This window comes from Pleuronectes platessa, chromosome 16 (genome assembly GCF_947347685.1).
Source record: "Pleuronectes platessa chromosome 16, fPlePla1.1, whole genome shotgun sequence".
Lineage (NCBI taxonomy): Eukaryota > Metazoa > Chordata > Actinopteri > Pleuronectiformes > Pleuronectidae > Pleuronectes > Pleuronectes platessa.
In genome coordinates this window covers 2933099-2955545 of record NC_070641.1, presented here as the reverse complement: position 1 = coordinate 2955545, position 22447 = coordinate 2933099, and the positions used below count along the sequence as shown (strand labels likewise).

Here is a 22447-nt window from a genome sequence, read left to right as displayed (position 1 = left end):
GATGGACCTAGAGCTAGAAGTTCATCCCCACATAACAGCCTTTTGATTAAATTTGATATTCTAACATTTAACAATAGAGGACATAATCGAATTTATGTGTGTAGGTCTAGATACAGCATTAGTGTCATTTGAGAAGTTATTTTGAGAAGTGATGGCCTATTTCAATGGCAAGATAAATAAAAAAAAAAGAATCAACAGAAGAGTACGGAAGCGTATTGCATTCACTTTTATTTTTTTGGGCATTTGTCTCGGAATTTTCAAGATAATTATCCCGGAAAAACAGAATAATTTTTTGGTGAAGTGAATGTAATACGCTTCTGTAGAAGAAAGCTTATTTTAAGTTCTAAATATATTTAGGGTGTTTTTTTCTCACTTTCTGTACGTCGTATAGCGACCATTACATTATGCAAATTAGGCGATGACTAGCGACATCTAGCGACTTTTAGGACAGCCAATAGCTACTTTCCTTACTGAGGAGTTGGCAACACTGAGCCTTATTCATTATTCGTGTGCAAGTCGCTTCCAGCCACACATTCAAACACACTCACAAGACCACGACGTTGCAATTACAACTTTATTAACATCGCACACACTGTATCAGCAAACAAACACAACCATGGAGAAGTTTCTGATTTGTAAAAGTCAGGCAACCGAGGCGCCAGTTGCGAAGAAGCCAAAGCTTTGCAAATATGATGAAAGCTATTTGCAGTTTGGTTTCACCATCACTGGCACGACTGAGCAACGTCCTCAGTGTGTTTTGTGTGCCTAGGTGCTGGCAAATGACAGCACCTCATGAGTCATTGAGTTCAGTCTCTTCATCGATGCAGAGTCCACATCGTGATGCATCTAAGAATCGAGACATTTCCAGACCTCTAGTGTGGAACGTGGTGAAACTGAACCCTTTCAGGACCCTGAAAAAAAAAAAAGTATGAAAAAAAAAAACTTGCTCTGCCAGAGTGTCTCTTTTGGCTCATTTTGCTGGTCCCAAGCCCGGATAAAGGAGGCACTTAACAGTGCGGCGAACATCTTCCTGCGGCGCACATCATCCTGCGGCGCACATCATCACCGCAAATCATCATGCGGTGCACATCATCGTGCCGCAGACATCATCCTGCTGCGCACATCGTCCTGAGGCGCACATCGTCCTGAGGCGCACATTATCGTGAGGCACATCATCCTGCCACGCACATCATCCTGCGGCGCACATCATCCTGCAGCGCACATCATCCTGCGGCGCACATCATCCTGGCGAACATCAAAGGAGGAGGGTTGGAACTAGAGCTAGAAGTTCCACCCCGCCTTTTGATTAAATTTGTTATTCTAACATTTAACAATACAGGACAAAATCGATTAATGTATGTGGGTCTAGATACAGCATTAAAGTCATGAAGATATTTTGAGAAGTGATGACCTATTTCAACGGCAAGATTAAAAAAAAAAAAGAATCAAAAGAAGAATACGGAAGCGTATTGCATTCACTTTTATTTAAATTTTTTTGGGGGAATTTGTCTCGGAATTTCCGAGATAATTATCCCAGAAAAACAGAAAAAAAAAATTGTGAAGTGAATGTAATACGCTTCTGCAGAAGAAAGCTTATTTTAAGTTCTAAACATATTTAGGGTGTTTTTTTCTCACTTTCTGTACGTCATAGCGACCAGTACATTATGCAAATTGGGCATGACGTCATTTAGCGACATCTAGCGACTTTTAGGACAGCCAATAGCTACTTTCCTTACTGAGGAGTTGGCAACACTGTTCCCAGCAGCAGTGTGATTTCAGACCAACCCACCAGCTGCTACTGCTGCAGGAGGAGTGCGTGCTGCCCACTGACATCCTCATGCTACATCCGCCACAGAACGACACCCACACTGATCTCACCACGAAACAAGATGCCTCTGCCCGTTCAGGTGTTTAACTTCCAGGTACGTTTCTGCCACCGCTGCGTATCAGTGAAGGTTGCTGGGAATTGAACGTGTTAATCAGCACCAATGGAGTTAGCTAAGTTAGCTTGTACTAAGCTAGCTAGTTTAAGCCCTCGATAACTACGGCGGTCGCGGTTCGAGATCACACAGCATCAGTAGTTTCTCTTTTTATATCAGTCGTGTGAGTTAATTTCAACAAGTCACTTTCTAGTTAACTCATTCTAAAGCCGCTCCCGATCCCAGTCACGGTGCATCTTGATGAAATGAATCAAAGGAATAGCAAATGAATGTGATACTTAATTGGACGACTCCTGTTTGGAGCATTAGATTATAACAAACGGAAGAATGGCCTTCACGTTTTCTTGAAAACGTTTTAAATGACCGTGTATCTTCCAAGAAGCCAAGCATATTAAATCATAACCGATTATCTGAATGCATTTGGCAGCAGAAGGCTGCCATCGAGGTGAAGGCCTCTGGTGGACAATAACATCAACAGTGAGGCTAACTGAGATGTTGTAATGGTGACGTACACAGGCTAAACAACAAATAACTCTTGTAGTTAGCTGTCGGATGTGAAGCAAGAATATGTTTTCAGCCAATGCTAAACACCAAGACGAACATTTACTACTGCCGTAAACTGCAGCTAGCGTTACCAAGCTAAATAGCCGTTAATAGCAGACAGTAATATTAGCCTTGAATAGTAGCTAGTGCTGCCGTATATGTAGCCGTTAGCACTAATTCTGCAAGACATTTCTCTCACTCAAGCTAACGCTATTTCTCTGTCAGTAACCAAAGTATGAATGTGCCGCCCTACACTTTATCAGCAGGTTAGCGCGCTAAGAAGCTAACTGCTGCTATCGTCCCTTCAGGACAACAGCAGGGACATGGTAGCTTTACCGTTGCCAAAAGTGTGTCCAGTGAAGGACAAGACTGAAGAGCTGATGTGATAAACTGTTGTTCACTGATGAAATCGTGCATGTACTTTATATCCATGAGCAGCATAAGCATCCCAATACCACATTTCCAACAAAGCTGTTCACCAAAACATAGATGACCACTAACAGCGATATAAACCTGCTCTTGTTGCAGTTATTCAGTCGCGACAGAATATATGTATAGCATTGGAATGAATTCAGTGTTACTCTAAGCCCCCGCTATCGTGATAAATGTACCATTGCTGATCTGAAGCCCTGTATTCAGCAACCTGACACTGATACTTGATATACAGTATAGCTGCTAGGGCCTACACCAGAACGAGATTAGTGGGAAATGCAGCCCTCATTGAGCATATCACGTTTTCTGGCGTCATGAAGCTGGCTCACTTTTAACTGGGGTAGATCATGATAACCCATGCTGCCTAGTTATATGGAAATCAGCATTCCTACAGTGTGTGGACATATACAAAATAAAATACAAAGAGATTGAGAAATAATAAAGAGCAATAGATGTGATGAGTATAACTGTTTGGCTGTTCCAGGTCGTACATTTGCTTGTAACTAACAGAGCGAGTGTTTGCCAGTACAATTGTCCTATCTGTACTTGTACACTCGTAATCTGTCACTGCAGCTCAGAGTAGCACAAAGACTTGGTTAAACACTGTCTTTTATCAGAAAAATAATCCACACACAAAATGCAACTTTCAGACATAAACTCAGCTCTCCTCATAAATGGACATTTTATCAGCATTGTAAATTCTGTACTTCCAAAGACTGACCTCTCTCATCACTCCAAACTTTTTTTATGTGCATCACATACTCAGAATAATTTCTTTTTCAACAAACAAATAACTTCCTGTGTGTATATTAAAAGCCTCAGGCTTCTTTTAATTCATTTAAATATTTCCAGAGGAAAATACAAGTCTTTTATTGTACTACAGAACACTTATTTTATTCTTATGATGAGGTGTGATTATATTTTTCACAGTTAATTTTGTTGAATGTCACTTTCTCTTATCGCTGTAATTGATCTTACCCCAGGTATCGCAGTTTCCCCTCATGTCATGTTAGTTCCTTTATTCATGATTCTTACAACGTTGCTTGGAGGTAACGACCCTGCTTCTTTCACATGATATTGTTTGTAGCCCAGTTAAAAAATCCCTGCAGATAACATGGACAGTTTAGTTGATAACCAGTTTCACGATTCAGGTTATGCAGTATGACCGAGATTAAGTTCAGTGAACTTGCCCGTCCAAGTTGAACTTGCCCGTTCCTAAAGCCCCAGATCTCGTTTAAGATTACTTATTTAAGAAGCCAGCATCACCTCGAACAACAGAAGTTAATCTTGATAATATTTACAAAGCTCAGCTGCTGAGTGCTCTTTGTTTTGGTTGTAAATATTCAACTTGTTGACTGTATCAAATCCTTGTTTCTTCTTACAGCATCAGAGCAAACCAGAATGATTTACTTACTGAAAAGATGCATATTCTCAGTTCTCACTAAATTTACTACAGTATTATATTTGGTAATTTTATTTGAATGGGGATCAGATGTTGCACTGTGACGTCTGTAAACACTGTTTCTTTGTTTCTGTCAGGGGTCTGTGGAGCCAATGCAGATTGATGCAGACCCCCAGGAGGACCAGCAGAATGCTCCAGACACCAACTACATAGTGGAGAACCCAACACTGGTATGAAGTTGACAGACTTTCAAATACACAACTTACACTGACCCATAATGTTAGTACACCACTGACGTTTGTACTTACTGTCATGATTCACATGAAACCTTAGTGGCAATGATGTGAAGCCACGTTGTTAAACGATTCATTGTCACTAAGGTATAAAGCTGTGTGTTCAGTTGTCAAATCACTGCCTGTTAATGGGATAACAAATCGGCAGGCTGCAAACTTTTAATCCTGTTTCAAAGAGACACAACTACAGACAACTGTGATGTAATGTGTTACAAAAAAACTGCTCATTGATGTGATGTTCTCCGCTTCTGACAAATTATAATGTCACCTGGTCTTTTTAGTGGAGTGGTTCTGACATATTTTTTATGTGATCTCTCCCCTGCGTCTCATTGTTGTGTAGGATCTAGAGCAGTATGCAACCAGCTACAGTGGATTAATGCGCATTGAGAGGCTTCAGTTCATCGCTGAGCATTGCCCTCAGCTGCGGGTTGAAGCCTTGAAGATGGCCCTCACCTTCGTCCAGAGGACCTTCAATGTTGACACATATGAAGAGATTCACCGCAAACTCACGGAGGCCACAAGGTATTGTAGTTGATGAGAGAGGGACTCTTTTTAGTGCAGGAGTAAACCGAGCATGCTAGCAAAGGTAATGAAGTCTTATCAAAGGCTGATGGAGAGTTGGGTGAAGTGTGAGTCCACAAAACACTTTTGGAGTATCAGGGGTAAACTGGTGACAACTTCTAAAGTAAAAATACAACAGGAAAAAAACTGCCTCCGTACTCCTTTAGCCTAAATGTCCGCTGTTATCCTCCTGCCTGGAGCTGTGTTCCCTTTCGCAAGCAAACACCACACACAAGCTCTCGCCCAAGGGGTGCGGGAGAAAAGTTCAGTGAGAACTTTCGTTAAGAACCAGTAGCATCGCTAGTTCCAGAAGCCTCGCTATAGCTAGTGTAATATCTGATGAGGGTTTTGCTGTGTATTTCTGCTTTTGTCTCTGTAAACTAAACTGTGCACAGTGATAAGAGTACATTACTGAGCCTTTCATAGACTCAGCTAATATATTTGCAGATATGAAAAACTTTTATTTTACAGAATCAACCATGCTGATCAAATTTGCATTTATATATACATTTCACGAAAATAAACAAATTGTAATTACATGTTTATTTTCTTAATCAAAGTTCTACATATTTGCATTTTTTCTCTTTTAATTGAATTATTTATAATAAAGTTTATGGTTGTACTGTGAAATATCAGGTCTTAATAACCACCTGTTGCTTTGTAATAGTAGAAGACAAGGTAGATGTGAAAGTGTCGATTATCCAGTCCAATAAACATTATGAACAGGCTGTAATATTTCCCTACTGTTCCATTTATAATGGACAAAACAGTTTATTTCACACAAATGATTGAAATCAAAAATATTTTACATTTTGCAGCTTATATCACGCTTTTATGTTCTAAATCTGTTTTACTTTTGACTTACTTCTTTTAAACGTTTATCTAAGATAAGCTGCTTTCATGATTAACTGTATATCATTATCATCTGGTATAAAAAAAAAGATAATCTTTGTTGCCATGTCCATAAGCTTCAGCTCAGTGCTATGGAAATGTGAAAAAGTGAATGTGTAATCTAGGGGGAGTTCCAATATAGAGTATGGCCCCACAGTCTGATGGCCAAAACTTTGTATTGTCTTGTCACTTGTAAATAAATATGAATTGTTTTGTTTGTGATTTTCTTTTTTTACATACAGGGAGGTCCAAGGTGTGCCGGACACAGTGCCTGAAGGTGGGGCTGTTCCTCCTCCCTTAGATTCAGCGTGGGCCGAGTCTACACGGAAAAAGGCTCTGCTTAAACTTGAGAAGCTGGATACAGATCTTAAGAACTACAAGGGAAATTCTATTAAAGAGAGCATCAGGTATGATGGCAGAAGCCCTGATGTTCACAGTTCATTAGCATCAGTGAAAATCAGAGAGGTTTTTCAAAGTCTATTCAATGAGAAGAAGTTCAATCAAGTTAATAATTGTATATGGACTACAGCCATACATGGAAGATTGAGGTCAAAGTGGGGTTAGATAAGCAACTGTAAATGAACTACTGCATAGTGAAATTAAATCCTCTTTTCAAGCTTTTATTCAAAAGCTCAGTTTATAGGATTTGGGTCGAGTCCTTAAGCAGAAGTGGAAGATTGCATTCATAATTAAGTTTTCAGCAGTTTATAAACACCTGTATCTACTCGCACTTTAAGTACCTCAGAGTGAGCTGATAATAAACAATATGATTACCGTTGAAGTACACGATTACTAAGTGTTTTAGTAGTATCTTAACGATACCCATCTCTCGTTGGTTATTAGAAACTGCTTGGAGAGCCTGACTTATAACACTTCAGTGTTGTCCTGAAGTGTCTGACTCTCTCTCTCTCTCTGACTCTCTCTCTCTCTCTCTCTCTCTCTCTCTCTCTCTCTCTCCCCCCAGGAGGGGCCATGATGATTTGGGGGACCACTACCTGGACTGTGGTGACCTCAGTAACGCCCTCAAGTGCTACTCCCGAGCCAGAGATTACTGCACCAGTGCTAAACATGTCATTAACATGTGTTTGAATGTCATCAAGGTATAGCAGGATGCAACCACAATACTCATCTGCTGCATTCATGTCATATGGCAGTAGCTGTAACCATAAGTGGTGCAGTTATGAAGGTTTCTTATACTTTACTGGATCAATGCCTATACAAGTATGTCAGGCCTTACCATTATCTGTTATGTACAAGCTCTTGATGGATATCATGAGTTAAACCCGTTGTGTGTGTTTGTGTGTGTGTATATGAGTAGAACAGTGGATTTATATACAAGTAAGCAAAGAAGGGTAGAATCCATTGGGAGACTTTTCATCATCTCAGCTTCAGCAGACTGAATATCTGAACAAGTACACCTCCCCTCTGTACCCACAGGTTAGTGTTTACCTCCAGAACTGGTCCCATGTACTGAGCTACGTCAACAAGGCAGAATCCACGCCAGAGATAGCAGAGGTGAGCACTACCCTCCCACTGGCAAGACCATATTTCATGTGCACAGTGCAGCATTTAATGTTACCACAACATAGAAAAACTTAATTGATATGTTTTTAGCGGTAAGAGATAAACGGATGTTTTCATTCCAGCCTTAAAGAGCTTATTAGTGTGATGCATGAGTTAGAGTGCATACCTTGAGTTGATGCCATTTCTGTTTCTTTTTCTTTAGCAAAGAGGAGAGCGAGATAGCCAAAATCAAGCAGTCCTCACCAAATTAAAGTGCGCTGCAGGTAAGACAGCATTATGCTCACCCAGTACAACCTGAAGTCTATAATGTCATAAAACACTAATGAGAGTGCAACAGCTGCTCAGTCTATTTAGCAGTTATTCTTACTTTTGGTAAGATATAGTTGTATATATTAAATTATTTTGAAGTCTCATCCTGTTTTTCATGTTTGTCAGGCCTTGCAGAATTGGCCTCAAGAAAATACAAACCAGCTGCCAAGTGCTTTCTGCAGGCGTCCTTTGACCACTGTGACTGTCCAGAGGTGAGTTGCGGTCAGCCAGTGGGTCCAATGGTACGACAAAAAAATGTTTGAAAGAAATGTCATTGTTGCTAAAGTCTCTGTTCCTTTAGTCTAAAACTCACTCTCAATGAAAACCAGCAGCATTTCCAAAACTTTCTGTTTTAGACACTCAAACTCTGTTGTAGTGTGGACACCGGGTTTAATTTTAGCAAAAGGGATGCATTTTGAAACAAACACATATTTTTGTGAATTCAGCCAAAATTAACTGTTTAGTGCAAAATACTCAAGAGTTTAACTGAAGTTTGAGGTTTCAGCTGCTAACTTTGAACTTCATACGCTGTTAAATATCAATTTTATATGTGGTAAGTCAGACTGCTGTAGTTTGCCTAGAGTGAGGACTGTGGATAGTTAGGTCAGTTGCACCATCCAAGTTCAAGGCTACTTCTTGCTAAGTGCAGGCATACATGTTACAGCTGGTCAGGACCAGGTGAAAGTCCAAATCTAGGCCAGTAGGTAAAGTAGTAAAGTTGGTGGCTACTCAATGTGCCCGAGCCAGATTTATCAGCTGGTCGAATGGAAATGAGCCAATATGAACATTATTTTACAGAATAAACAGTGTAGGTTTACATTTTATGTAAAAATCACTTTTTGTGTCTGTTTTTTATTTATCTATAGCCATCTGTTTTTAAATGTATGGTCAGACTGTAAAATATCAAACTTTAAATATATTTCTTTGTAGTAAGGTTTTGATAATGACATCCTAGGCATAGTTAACACATTCTTACTTAGATATCAGTATATGAAAAGGTTCACTCCCTATTAGTATCTTTATCGTACCCCAAAAACTCACATTTGCCTTGTTAAGATTTAGCTTTAGTTCAGTTGGGGTAGTTAATGTTAAGATGACTACACTGGTGTTGCAGTACAGGCGGGTGACATAAGCATTGTACAGTATGTGAGTGCATAGTGTACTGTAAATAGTTTTAAGATGCTTAGTGTAATGTGGATGTTCCACTTTGTTTGGAATTGCTTTTCCTGTGGATAATGTAATGTAATGTTTAAAGCAAGAGGATAGTTGGTCATGCACTGGAGATGTATCTGTGACTAGTCAGTGGAAAAGGCTTATTTAACTGAGGAAACGGCACAATTATTGTTCCTTTACATCTCACACTGTTTACACATAGTTGTTTCTATGTTTTTTATTTTATATTGTATTTATTTTATTTAACTCAGTTCATTTTGTATTATTGTGCACAACATGTTGTGTACCTTCATACGACCAATTTTCATCCTGAAATGCTACTGCTGTCAAACCAAGATAATATTCACTTACTAAAGTTCTTCAACACACTGTTAAAAACACTTTTGTGTGTGTGTGTGTGTGTGTGTGTGTGTGTGTGTGTGTGTGTGTGTGTGTGTGTGTGTGTGTGTGTGTGTGTGTGTGTGTGTGTGTGTGTGTGTGTGTGTGTGTGTGTGTGTGTGTGTGTGTGTGTGTGTGTGTGTGTGTGTGTGTGTGTGTGTGTGTGTGTGCGCGCCTGCCTTGCAGCTCCTCTCACCCAGTAATGTTGCCGTGTATGGGGGTTTGTGTGCTTTGGCCACGTTTGACAGACAGGAGCTCCAGCGCAACGTCATCTCCAGCAGGTAGGATCTGGCAGTTTAGTAGATGGCAACTTAAACATATTTCTGTGTATGTAATGAAAACAATGTTTTTCTTTCTTTCCTCAGCTCCTTTAAGTTATTTCTAGAGTTGGAACCTCAGATCCGTGACATCATCTTCAAGTTCTATGAGTCGAAGTACGCGTCTTGCCTGAAGCTGCTGGATGAAATGAAGGTTGGAGCAGAAAACTCTGTGTTGAGACTACACACGGTGTAGTTATGACACAACAAAGTGTCAATCGGTTTAGTCTGTACAGAGGTTTTGGGAGCACATCACATGGCAGTATATTTTGTGATAAAGCATATATTCAGTTGAGTGACTGATGTTTCCTCCAGGATAACCTCCTGCTGGACATGTACCTGGCCCCGCATGTCAAGACACTGTACAGCCAGATCAGGAACAGAGCCCTCATTCAGGTGAGACAGACTCTGACTTCCTACCTATAAAGCAGAGAGGAGATAACTTTAGTACATGAGAGGGGTAATCACATCCACATGGCTATATATCAGTATTATTATCATCTTTTAAAAAAGGATGATGCTTTTCATTCTTCTTTGATTTATGGTTTGTCTGATATCAAATATTCTACTACTGTTTACTAACATGTCAGGTGTGTGTGTACATAGTTTTTCTTACATTTTGCGTGGTCTTCACAACGTAAAAGGGCTTTCTGAGGGTTAAGACTTGGCTGTAGGGTTTAGAGTTAGACATTTATGTCTGATTGGTTATATTAGGGTAAAGGGCTAAGAAGGAATTCAATATGTCAGTGGATGTCATAACCACACAAAGACAAACATGCATGTGGATATTTTCAGTATTTCAGCCCCTACGTGTCAGCTGACATGACTAAGATGGCTCAGGCCTTCAACACCACAGTAGCAGCTCTGGAGGACGAGCTCACCCAGCTCATACTGGAGGGGCTAATCAATGCACGGATTGACTCCCACAGCAAGGTAAAGGACCCACAAATGAACAATTTTGAACTTAATCACTTCTCATATAAGACCCTATAAACCGGTGCTCTTTCATTTGGATAGATTCTGTACGCAAGGGACGTGGACCAGAGGAGCACCACGTTTGAGAAGTCACTGCACATGGGCAAAGAGTTCCAGAGACGAGCCAAAGCCATGATCCTCCGAGCTGCTGTGCTGCGCAACCAGATCCACGTCAAGGTATAAAAAAAAAAACAGGGCCACCAGTTTCCAAACTTCTCAGTTTTAGCGGCTCTAAAACTCTGGAGTAGTGTGGATGCCAAGTGTATCTGTAGAAGAGTTTATGTATTTTCCCCATAAAGACATAGTAGTGTGGATGTAATGTTAATGTAGTCTTATTTATAGATAGCTGATAAAGCTTTAAATAACTTTATTATATGAACTAATATTCCAGTTGACTTTTTAATGAAACCAAAAGACTATAAAGTGTGCAAGGTCAGACAATGGATGCCCTCTGGGATCTATCAGGACTACAAATCTGACCAAAAAACTGACCTACATATAGAATGATAGAGGAGTCACAGCAGAACCTTGTAACACAATCAGCATACGTCATTTAACCTACCAAGGCAATTACTAGGAAAATATTTTATCGGTTATTTAATATTTCACAATTCAAATGAAAAAAGCCTAAATTAATCCTAAAATACTGCATTCACACTCATTTTTTTATAGGATTTTCTAACATGGCTGCAACATATTCTGACCCTGAGTCATATTTGTGTATAGCGCTGGGGCCTAAAACATTGATTTGCTTAACGTCCGTCGACACATTGTAAGGAAGGTGGCTGCGCACTATTAAAGCATGGATTCACAAAAAGGGGAAAAAAAGGCTGTGATCATCTAAAGCAGTGTTTCACAAATTGGGGTAAGTGTACCCCTGGGGGTACCTGCAGGCACTACAAATATATAAAAAATTAGCATCCATTCAAAAATCCTTTAAAAATTGTTATTTCATAAATATTCAATGAACTATAAGTGTAAGTTCATGAACTGAATTTTATATTCCGTAGGCTGTTCAAATTCATTATTCTAAAAACCCTAAAGGCCTCTGTATGCTTCTCCGAGTCCGTTGCGGAAGGACGGAGCGGAAACAAACTAACCCTAACCCTTTTTGATTTATAGTTCTACGAGCCTTTTTGTTCCGAAAACAATTCACCGCTAGAACAGTAGATGGCGCAACGGAAGTCGAGCTTGGAGAAGCCTACCTCATGAGGAATATAGAAGAAGTCCACGCTGGTTTATTTACGTCCCCCCGGCTCCTCACACACAGTGAACGATGACAACAGAAAAAGGCTGTTGATGACGCGACAGTTTTGCTGAAATAAAGTGACACCCAGCGGGTCAAAATGCTTATGTTATCGTGTCTTAACGCAGCGGTTCCCCGGTCTTGTTTCCAAACTGCGTCGCTAATTCAACAGCTGCAACAGCTTGAAGCTACACGGAGGCAGCTAGCTTCCACACAAAGTCAGCACGGACAGCCGATACTAGCTACTACCAAGTGTTTGCTTCTAACCTGACGGTGTTTGAGAAACAGTGTCATGAGAGCCGTGGGATTAAAGTCAGTGGGTTTTTGCGCTGTTCCCACCGCAGTTAGCATGGTGGCTAGCCCGCTATCCCCGTTATCAAAGTTCGTTATAACCGTATGTGACCGTACACACATGCTGTAAGTGCTCTAACCAGCCACCGTCAGCCGGACAACGCCACTGGCTTAACACACTTGTCACATTAATCATAGAGTCGTAGTTGTGATTTAGGTTTATTGTGATTTAGGGAATGAAACAGGAAGTTAGAGGTCCGGAAATAATGATGTCCCAAAATGCTGGCGTTAGCTGACCAATCACAGCCAAGGCTATCCGTGGGCCGTCCGCCATTTCGACGTGTAGTCAGAAAAATGAGAGCTGCACGAAAAGCTCTCCGAGGAGCCGCGGAGAGGCCCAGAGAGGGCGTTCCACGTTGGAGAAGGCGGTCCTATCTGTCCGTGTCCGTCAAAACGGAGAAGCATACATTGGCCTTAAGTCTACCACATACCAGGATGGTTTGGCACACGCCACATGTCATCACTGCCACCTTGAAAACTCAAACAATGGAGTTGGGGTTGAAGCGTAGCAGCAATGCCGCTGCAAACACGCAGGGACAAGTGCCAAAGTATGTGAAACGAGCCGGCAATATTATGTCAGCTGTTTTAATGGGATTTACGTCTGCGAGTTGCCACCCACCCAAATAATCAATCAAATTTTATTTGTAAAGCCCATATTCACAAATCACAATTTGTCTCATAGGGCCTTAACATGGTGTGACATCCTCTGTCCTTAACCCTCAGCAAGAGTAAGGAAAAACTACTAAAACCCCCTTTTAACAGGGTAAAAATACGTAGAAACCTCAGAGAGATCCACATGTGAGGGATCCCTCTCCCAGGACGGCTAGAAGTGCAATAGTTAAGTGTAGGAAAACATCATCAAGATAAAGGTTTTAGCAGCATTGATGAGGGTAAACATTTTGAAGGACAACTTCAATACTATATATCAAGCAGTCCTACTGCAATCATCTGTGGTCAGCAGCCAGCAAGATCATGATCCATCATCAAGATCGGATCCACTATAGTCCACAGTCATGTCCGTTGCCCCCAGTTAGGATCCATCATCAGCTGCCACCTCGGTCGTGGTCCACCACCATTATCTCACCCCAACGCGACAAAGGATCTGTCATTCCCACTATGATCAGCCGGCACGACATAGAATCCACCATACTGGATCCACCACCGCGACCTCCAACATCCGATCCACAAATCGCATCCATGATGATGTGGCCACAGCTGTGGCCCTGGATCTGCGGGCGATAAGGCACAGGGACTCCGGGGAAGGGGTCAAGTCAGAAACATGTATATATGTGATATGGATTACTTTGACTTGATAAGGATGGAGAAGAGGAAGGAGAAGCTGGAAAGAGAAGCTCCGTGTTTCATGTGTCATAAATTCCCTCTGCACCATCAGGTGTTTTTGCCTTGTAATCAATCAATCAATCAATCAAATTTTATTTGTATAGCCCATATTCACAAATTACAATTCATCTCATAGGGCTTTAACAGGGTGTGACATCCTCTGTCCTTAACCCTCAGCAAGAGTAAGGAAAAACTACTAAAAACCCTTTTAACAGGGTAAAAATATGTAGAAACCTCAGAGAGAGCCACATGTGAGGGATCCCTCTCCCAGGACGGACAGAGGTGCAATAGATGCCACGTGCAGGAAAACATCATCAAGATTAAAGTCTTCAAGATTAAAGATTAAAGTCTCTAGCAGCATTTGATGAGGGTAGACATCCCGAAGGACAACCCCAACATGACATGCCAAGCCGTCCCGCTGCAATCACAGTCCATGGTCAGCAACCATCCAGACCACGATCCACCATCCAGACCAGACGCCACTCCAGTCCTCAGTCACCGTCCACCGCCGCCCACCAGGACCCATCACGAGCCACCACCGTGGTCCTGGTCCACCGCCCGTGCCCAATGCCAACGCGACACAGGGTCCGCCACCAGCACCATGATCAGCCCACATAACTCAGAATCCGCCACACTGGATCCAACACTGCGACCCCCGGTGCGCGATCCACAAACCGCAATCCATGGTGCGGCCACAGAGGCCCTGGATCTGCGGGTGATATAGCAAAGGGATTCCGGGGAAGGGGGATAGGGATGGAGAAGAGGAAGGAGAAGCTGGAAAGAGAAGCTCCGTGTGTCATGTGTCATAAAATAGAAAAAGTTACGTTCTTCTGCACTAATTAGCTCTAACTATAAGCTTTATCAAAAAGGAAGGTTTTGAGCCTACTCTTAAATGAAAAGATGGTGTCTGCCTCCCGAACTGAAAGTGGTAGATGATTCCACAGCCGAGGGGCTTGATGGCTGAAAGCTCTGGCTCCTACTCTACTTTTAGAGACTTTAGGGACGACAAGTAGGCTTGAATTCTGGGAGCGGAGTGCTCTAGTGGGTTTATAAGGTACCAACAGCTCTTTAAGGTAAAAAGGCGCTATATTATTAAGGGCCTTGAAGGGGAGGAGAAGAATTTTAAATTCTATTCTAGATTTAACTGTAATGCCAGTGTAGCGATGCTTATACTGGAGAAATGTGCTCTCTTCTCTTTGTTCTCGTGAGGACACGTGCTGCGGCATTTTGGACAAGCTGTAGAGTCTTTAACGACTTACTGCTGGAGCCTGATGATAATGAATTACAATAGTCCAGTCTCGATGTAACAAAGGCGTGGACTAGTTTTTCTGCATCTTTTTGTGAAAGGACATGTCTAATTTTTGAAATATTACGCAAGTGGAAAAAAGCGGTCCTAGAAATTTGTTTTAAGTGACTATTAAAGGATAAATCAGGATCGAAGATCACTCCCAAGTTCCTGACTGTTTCATTGGAAGCAAGGGCAATGTCGTCTAGCGCATCTATATCATTAGATAATGTATCTCTAAGGTGTTTGGGGCCAAGTATTATAACCTCTGTTTTGTCTGAGTTTAATAAGAGAAAATTGCGGGTCATTCAGGTTTTTATGTCCTTGAGACATGTTTGAAGTTTAGTTAATTGATTACTTTGTTCAGGGTTTATTGACAAATATAAATGGGTGTCATCCGCATAGCAGTGGAAATTTACAGAGTGTGTCCTGATAATGTTTCCTAGTGGAAGCATATATAATGAGAATAAATTGGGCCGAGCACAGAGCACTGTGGAACACCATGGTTAACTTTGGTGCGCACAGATGACTTATCATTAATTTGCACGAATTGGGAGCGATCAGAAAAATACGATTTAAACCAGTTAAGGGCGGTTCCATTAATGTTAATTAACTGTTTGAGTCTTTGTAATAAAATTTGATGGTCAATTGTGTAGAATGCTGCACTGAGATCTAACAGAACGAGGACAGACACAAGTCCCTGATCTGAGGCTATTAAAAGGTCATTAGTGACTTTTGCCAAGGCTGTGTCTGTACTATGATTGCCTCTAAACCCCGACTGAAAGTCTCTATATATATTATTTTCCTGGAGAAACTCACACAGCTGATTGGCTACAACTTTTTCTAAGATTTTAGACATGAAGGGGAGATTAGATATTGGCCTGTAATTAGCTAAAACCTCTGGGTCTAGAGTGGGTTTTTTGAGTAGGGGTTTGATGACAGCTATTTTAAAAGACTGTGGTACATAACCTGATGATAATGACAGATTGATAATGTTAAGTAACGAACTATCAATTAGGGGCAGAATTTCTTTAAGTAATTTTGTAGGAATGGGATCTGAAATACAGGTTGTTGGTTTAGAACCTGAGATTATTTTGGTAAACTGATCACAGGTGATCAGAGAGAAGCTGTCTAAGTAATGGGTAGGATTCTCAGCCGTTTCTGAGATCTCTGTTATTGGGAGGATATTAGTGCCAATTGAGGGCAGGAGATGGTTGATTTTATTTCTAATAGTTTGAATTTTATCATTAAAAAAGGTCATAAAGATATTGCTATTTAGGGATCGAGGAATACTGGGTTCGGTGGAGGTGTGACTCTCTGTCAGCCTGGCTACAGTGCTGAAGAGAAACCTGGGGTTGTTTCTATTCTCTTCTATTAGTTTTGAATAGTAGGCGGCTCTTGCTTTGTGGAGAGCCTTTTTATATTCTTTAACACTATTCTTCCAGTCTATTAGATTTTTAACATGGTTGCTGGAGCGCCACTTCCTTTCTAGTTTTCTTGATAATTGTTTTAACTCATTTGTCTGGGAATTATACCACGGAGCTAATTTACTATGTTTGACAGGCGATATTGAGTCTAATGTTAATCGTAATGAGTCTGCAGAGCTATCAACGAGGTGGTCGATCTCAATGGAGCTCAGGTTTTTAAAGAATTTGTTGTTTATATCTACTGCTAATATGGGTTTGACCGAATTGGAATTATTTCCTTAAATTTAGCTACAGCACTATCAGGTAGACATCTATAAAATGACATTTTTATTAGTGGCATATATTCAGTTCTTGAAAAATCAAAGGTTATTAAATTATGGTCTGATAGAACTGGATTGCGCGGAAGTACTGTTAAATGTTTAATTCCGACACCGTACGATAATACAAGGTCAAGTGTGTGGTTACAACAATGAGTAGGTTTGTGCACACACTGACTGAAACCAATAGTCTAGTATCGAAATAAATTTAACGCTAAGGCTATCTTTATTATTGTCATAAGGAATATTAAAGTCACCAACAATAATAATTTATTGGTCTTTAGGACTAAGCTTGATAAAAACTCAGGGAATTCCGTTAAAAACTCGGTATAAGCCGTCGGAGCACGGTAAACTACAGCAAATATGATTGGCTGTTGGTGTTTCCTGGATTGGCGTGGAAGACTAAGAACAAGACATTCAAATGAGTTATAGCTGAGTTTAGGTTTAGGATTAATTAATAGACTGGAGTTAAAAAAAGCAGCAACTCCACCTCCTCGCCCAAATTCTCTGGGCACGTGGGAATTTATATGACTGGGGAGATTAGATTCATTTAGACTGACATATTCATCAGGATGCAGCCACGTCTCAGTGAGGGACAATAAATTATGTTGTAATCAGAGACTAGTTCATTAACTAAAATAGCCTTAGTTGACAGTGATCTAATGATTAAAAGACCACATTTAAAAGTCTTAGTTTCCTGTGTTGTTTCAGAGGTTGTGTTAATTTGTATTCGATTTTTGTGTGGAGTTCTCGCTCTGTTGTTTAATTTGAATAATTTAATCGGACGTTGGACAGACACAATCTCTATGGGGTTGTGTGACTGATCCAAAGGGAGCGCAGAGAAGTGTTTAGCACTGCAGCTCTGCTTCCTGGTCCCAACTATGGGTTGTCATGTTATAGACTGAGTAATATTCCTAGATAAGTGAGCTGCTCCATCCCAAGTGGGATGAACGCCGTCTCTCCTAACAAGACCAGGTTTTCTCCTATGTAAGCATATCCCCAGAAAGATGGTCGAGACTTTAACTGATGTTTTCAGGTTTATTTGAGCCTTCCTTAAACAACACCGTAAGTAGATAATTATTTTTATGTGCACAAATCTTTATATTTGAGATAATTATTTATTTTTTAAGTCTTTAGTTATATTTATATCTTTATTTCCAAATAGTTCATGAGAGACCACTAAAAATGAGCAATGTTATGGACATAGATGACGTTTTTGAAAGTGTCTAGTTACAAAGTTTAATAAATCAGACACTAATGGCAGAGTACTGTGTATTACATCTTTCTTTCAACCAAAAATGCTTTGCGCTGGTTAGGGCAGTGATTTTCAACCTTTTTTGAGCAGCGGCATATTTTTTACATTTACAAAATCCTGGGGCACACCACCAACCAGAATTACACAAATAGACACTCTTAGGCCTCACACAGTACATATAATACATATACTTAGTAACATAGTTTCTAAATGTATTTATACCCATTCAGTGTGAAACCTGGGCCTGTTTAGATTAACACAAAACTGATATCCTGGCAGGAATGGAAGACAGACACACACGAAGCTCTTCCTCAACAGCTCTGTGTCTCTCTGTTTTTAGTTTTTATCGCAGTCAAGCTTGAAAAGCTCAGCTCACACAGATATAGTGAGCTGCTCCTGTAAAGTCATGTCCTTTCCAGCAACTGATGCTGAGCTGTATGGGTCCCTAACTCAGTTAAGGCATTCTGTGAAGGCTGAAGAGAATTAAATTGACTTCTCCTTAAGAGTTTTCAAATGTGTGCCTATCACCTCGCACATTGCAGCAGTGTTTACATTATGCCGTTTCTCAGTGAGTGGGAACATCTCAAGGTTGCCACGCTGCACATGTTGTTGCCAGAGCTGCACATTTAAACGGAATCCTTTTATTTTAACAGTGCTTGTAAGCAGGTTTTCATTTCGGACTTGCATCCGTTTGTTCAGTTCATTCAGATGATGAAATATAACAGCCAGGTATGCCAGCTTTGCACACCACTCATCAGTTGCAAGCAGCTTTAAGTAATCGGACCTCTCAATTGTCCGAAATTGTTGAGATTTTGAAATATGAAATGTAGTAGAAAAGGGAAAAATCAACCTACATCTTTTATTTATTAAAATTTTGCTCTTTATTTTGTTTTTAAAAGCAAAGCTTATTTTACTTGGAATGAGAAAAGAACCTACATTTATTATTATTTATATTATTTCATTATTAGAGTAACCTCCATATGGGAAAATTAATAATAAACATTGTTGAAATACTATTGAATTGTTATTTCTTTATTTTATTTGACAGTCCGTTTTTACTTCATACAGACATTTATCCAACTACTACAGTACTGAAGTAGTGAAGATTTTGTAAGGGACCGTAAGTGGCTGATTAGCAGTTCAGTTTTTTTTGTGTAATAATGCCTTGCAGCGCATACGTAGTTTAATGTCATTTGTTTGTACTTAAGTCAAGATGATTAAATAAATAATAATTACACAAGTTTTTAAAATATTTTATATAAATAATATATAAATCGAGTAATGAATGAAAAAAATATTGTTAGAATGAATCGATAAAAAACAATAGGTGCAGTCTTATTTGTGTATCTGTGTGCTTGAAATAGTCAGATGTCACTTTGTTTAGACCAGCGACTTTTAGTTATGTGGTGGGGGATCCTTATTGTTGTGGCAGCTGATCGCGGACTTTTATTTTCAACAAATCTGCTTGATACACAAAATGCCTATTCACATATTCTACATTTCTGATAAAGTTCTTCAATTCATTTGTCATTGCTGCTCCATTTGTCTATCAGACATTTTCTTGTGTATAAACATTGTAAACATTGACACACTTCTCAATTATGTTACAAATCGTTTCTTCTAATCTAAGTTGTAAATATGGTTATTTTGTTGATGTGTTCAGTTACACTTGGCATCTATTGCATTTCTGTCCGTCCTTGGAGAGGGATCCCTCACATGTGGCTCTCTAAAGTTTCTACGTTCTTTTCCCCTCTTAAGTTTTTTTTTTTTAGGGGGTAGTTTTACATTACTCCTGTTTGGGTTAAGTACAGGAGATGTCACACCTTGTTGAAACAAATTGTGATTTGTGAATATAGCCTATATAAATCAAATTTGATAAACTTACACCAGGCATAAACATCGCAGCAGTGTTGGGATTTACTACTAAAACGCATTAGTGTGGATGAAGCCTCAGTCTGCTCCACATGAATCCATATTATACCAAAAATACAAAAAACCCTGTCACTGTAAAAACCATATTGATGATAACTAATGATAAATACAGCATCTTTGAATAGAGAGTCTGTGACACAGTAAACACTAAATAACAAACAAATGTTTCAGTGCCTCACTCCTATCGTCTCTCTTCCACAGTCTCCACCCAGAGAAGGCAGCCAGGGTGAGCTGACACCAGCCAATAGCCAGACCAGGATGAGCACCAACATGTGAAGAGGATGTCCTCTTCATCGTCTGCACGCTGACTCTGCTGAATGAGAGGAATCACCCAAACAACAACCACCCCATCCTCAGTTTCTCAGCTGAAGACAGAAGCGACACAATATAAAGACTCTATAGTTCTCTGTTGATCTTTTGTCCCTGTATGAAGATACAGGGAATGAAACCTTTTGTTATTCTGATTTTGTGGAGGTTTTGGACGAGATGAAAATGTTCTTTGATGGAAGTGCAGCACTTGTGCTGCAGGTTTACTTGTAGGCTAAGCACTTTTTTCTGCTCACACACGATTGAGGCCTCATTAACACAAACAAGGATTTAAAATAAAAACGCCTGCCGAAACGTACACCTCTGTCGTTTTTACATGTCTCCATTGTCAGTTTTGCCAATTGCTGGAACTTAGTGATTTGGGACAAAAAGGAGGTGGGATGATGCCCCATTGTATCCACTGTATGTACAGTGGCTCTGTCAGACCTGTTAGGTACACTGTAAGCTTGAAACAGCATTTCATTCTCTGGTTTAAACACGGTGCGTTCAGTGCTGCTGCGAGTTTCCCACTTTAGCCCAAACTGCTTCTGTAGCAATCACCTCATCGTAACTGTTCGAGGTATTCTTTAAAGGGCCCATATTGTGTAAAATAAATTTTCTGGGCTTTTACTATCTTTAATTTCTTAAAGGGGGTCAGTCGAGACCCTCAAAGTATGAAAACAGTCCCATGCGGACCTTTCACTCTGTCCAGTCTAAGAAATATGATATGGAAACTTCTTGTTTCGTACTTCCTCCCCCGTATGAGTCATAAGGGATCGCACTCGTCTCTCAGCCCCACCCAGCTGGACCAGTCCAGCCTGCAAACCCACCACCCGCTCCCCACCACAACCCCTCCACACTGAATGCGACACCAAGCAGACATGTTGCTGAGCTAGCAGATTGTTAGTTACCACAGGCTAACCACAACAAACAACAATGAAGAAACACTGCAGTGTGGAGGGATGCAAAGAGGAGAATGTGTCCGTACATTACCTAAGAACGTTACTGTTCGAGACCAGCGCTTGCGCTTTATTTCTTTTGACGTGCTGTGTCACTATACTCGTTACGGAGTAAAGTAGACGTTACTCTGTATTGAAACTCCATTGGGAAACTCCGTACTGTAACTCAGGACATTACCCCTACATTGTCATGCTAAAACTTGAACAAACATGAGGAGGATGTAACTTACCGTTTAGAAACATCCTGTTGTAACTTACTGTGATTATGTGGCTGGTCTTCTATAGCTGCAAACATAACATGACTTTCAGCTGTGTTTACCAATTTGAATGCGCCATAATGAGACCGCCATAATGAGACCTCTCCTGGAACCGTCACCTTATCGTGGTGGAGAGGTTTGTGTGTCCCTGTGAACCTGAGGGCTGTGTTGTCTGGAGCCTTGTGCTCCTGGTAGGGTCTCTCATGGCAGAGTGGTCTCAGGTGAGGGGCCAGACTAAGAATGGTTCAAAAACCCTCAATGAATATCGACGGAAGAGGAGATGTGACCCGGCCCGGAGGAAGCCCGGGGCCCCTGTCTGGAGCTAGGCCCAGACGGAGGGCTCGATGGCGAGCGCCTGGTGGCCGGGTTTGCCACGGAGCCCGGTCGGGCACAGCCCGAACAAACTACGTGGCACCCCCCCTCTCTTCATCTCATGGGCCCACCACCTGTGGGAAGACCCGTTGGGGTCGGGTGCGCAGCCACATGGGTGGCAGCGAAGGTCAGGGGTCTCGACGGACCAGACCCGGGCGGCAGAAGCTGGCTCTGGGGACGTGGAATGTCACCTCGCTGTGGGGAAAGGAACCGGAGCTTGTGAGGGAGGTGGAGCGCTACCAGTTAGATCTGGTGGGGCTTACCTCCACGCACAGTCTCGGCTCTGGTACCGTACTCCTGGATAAGGGTTGGACTCTATTCTTCTCCGGAGTTGCCAAGGGCGTGAGGCGCCGGGCGGGTGTGGGGATACTCATAAATCCCCGGCTGAGCGCCGCGGTGTTGGAGTTTACCCCGGTAGACGAGAGGGTCGCCTCCCTGCGCCTAAGGGTTGTAGGGGGGAAAACTCTGACTGTTGTTTGTGCGTATGCACCAAACAGCAGCTCAGAGTACTCGGCCTTCTTGGAGACCCTGAATGGAGTCCTGCATGGGGCTCCAGTAGGGGACTCCGTAGTTCTGCTGGGTGACTTCAACGCCCACGTGGGCAACGATGGAGATACCTGGAGAGGCGTGGTGGGGAGGAACGGCCTCCCTGATCCGAACC

The 22447-nt window shown here is 41.3% G+C and overlaps 1 protein-coding gene across 2 annotated transcripts; it reads left to right on the top strand.

Moving 5' to 3' along the window:
- Positions 1 to 1740: 1740 nt before the first annotated feature.
- Positions 1741 to 20517, top strand: gps1 (G protein pathway suppressor 1). 2 transcript variants are annotated; one of them, XM_053442680.1, is made up of 14 exons: positions 1741 to 1922; positions 4455 to 4547; positions 4951 to 5132; positions 6305 to 6469; positions 7027 to 7162; positions 7500 to 7577; positions 7789 to 7849; positions 8022 to 8137; positions 9633 to 9727; positions 9812 to 9917; positions 10079 to 10159; positions 10559 to 10696; positions 10781 to 10915; positions 20094 to 20517. In XM_053442680.1, the coding sequence occupies exons 1-14, from the start codon at positions 1890 to 1892 to the stop codon at positions 20166 to 20168; spliced, it is 1494 nt and encodes a 497-aa protein (XP_053298655.1). In that variant the 5' UTR covers positions 1741 to 1889; the 3' UTR covers positions 20169 to 20517. The 2 variants fall into 2 exon arrangements, with proteins under 2 accessions (XP_053298655.1, XP_053298656.1); XM_053442681.1 differs by having other exon boundaries at positions 1744 to 1922; positions 8022 to 8107.
- The last annotated feature ends 1930 nt before the right edge of the window (positions 20518 to 22447 follow it).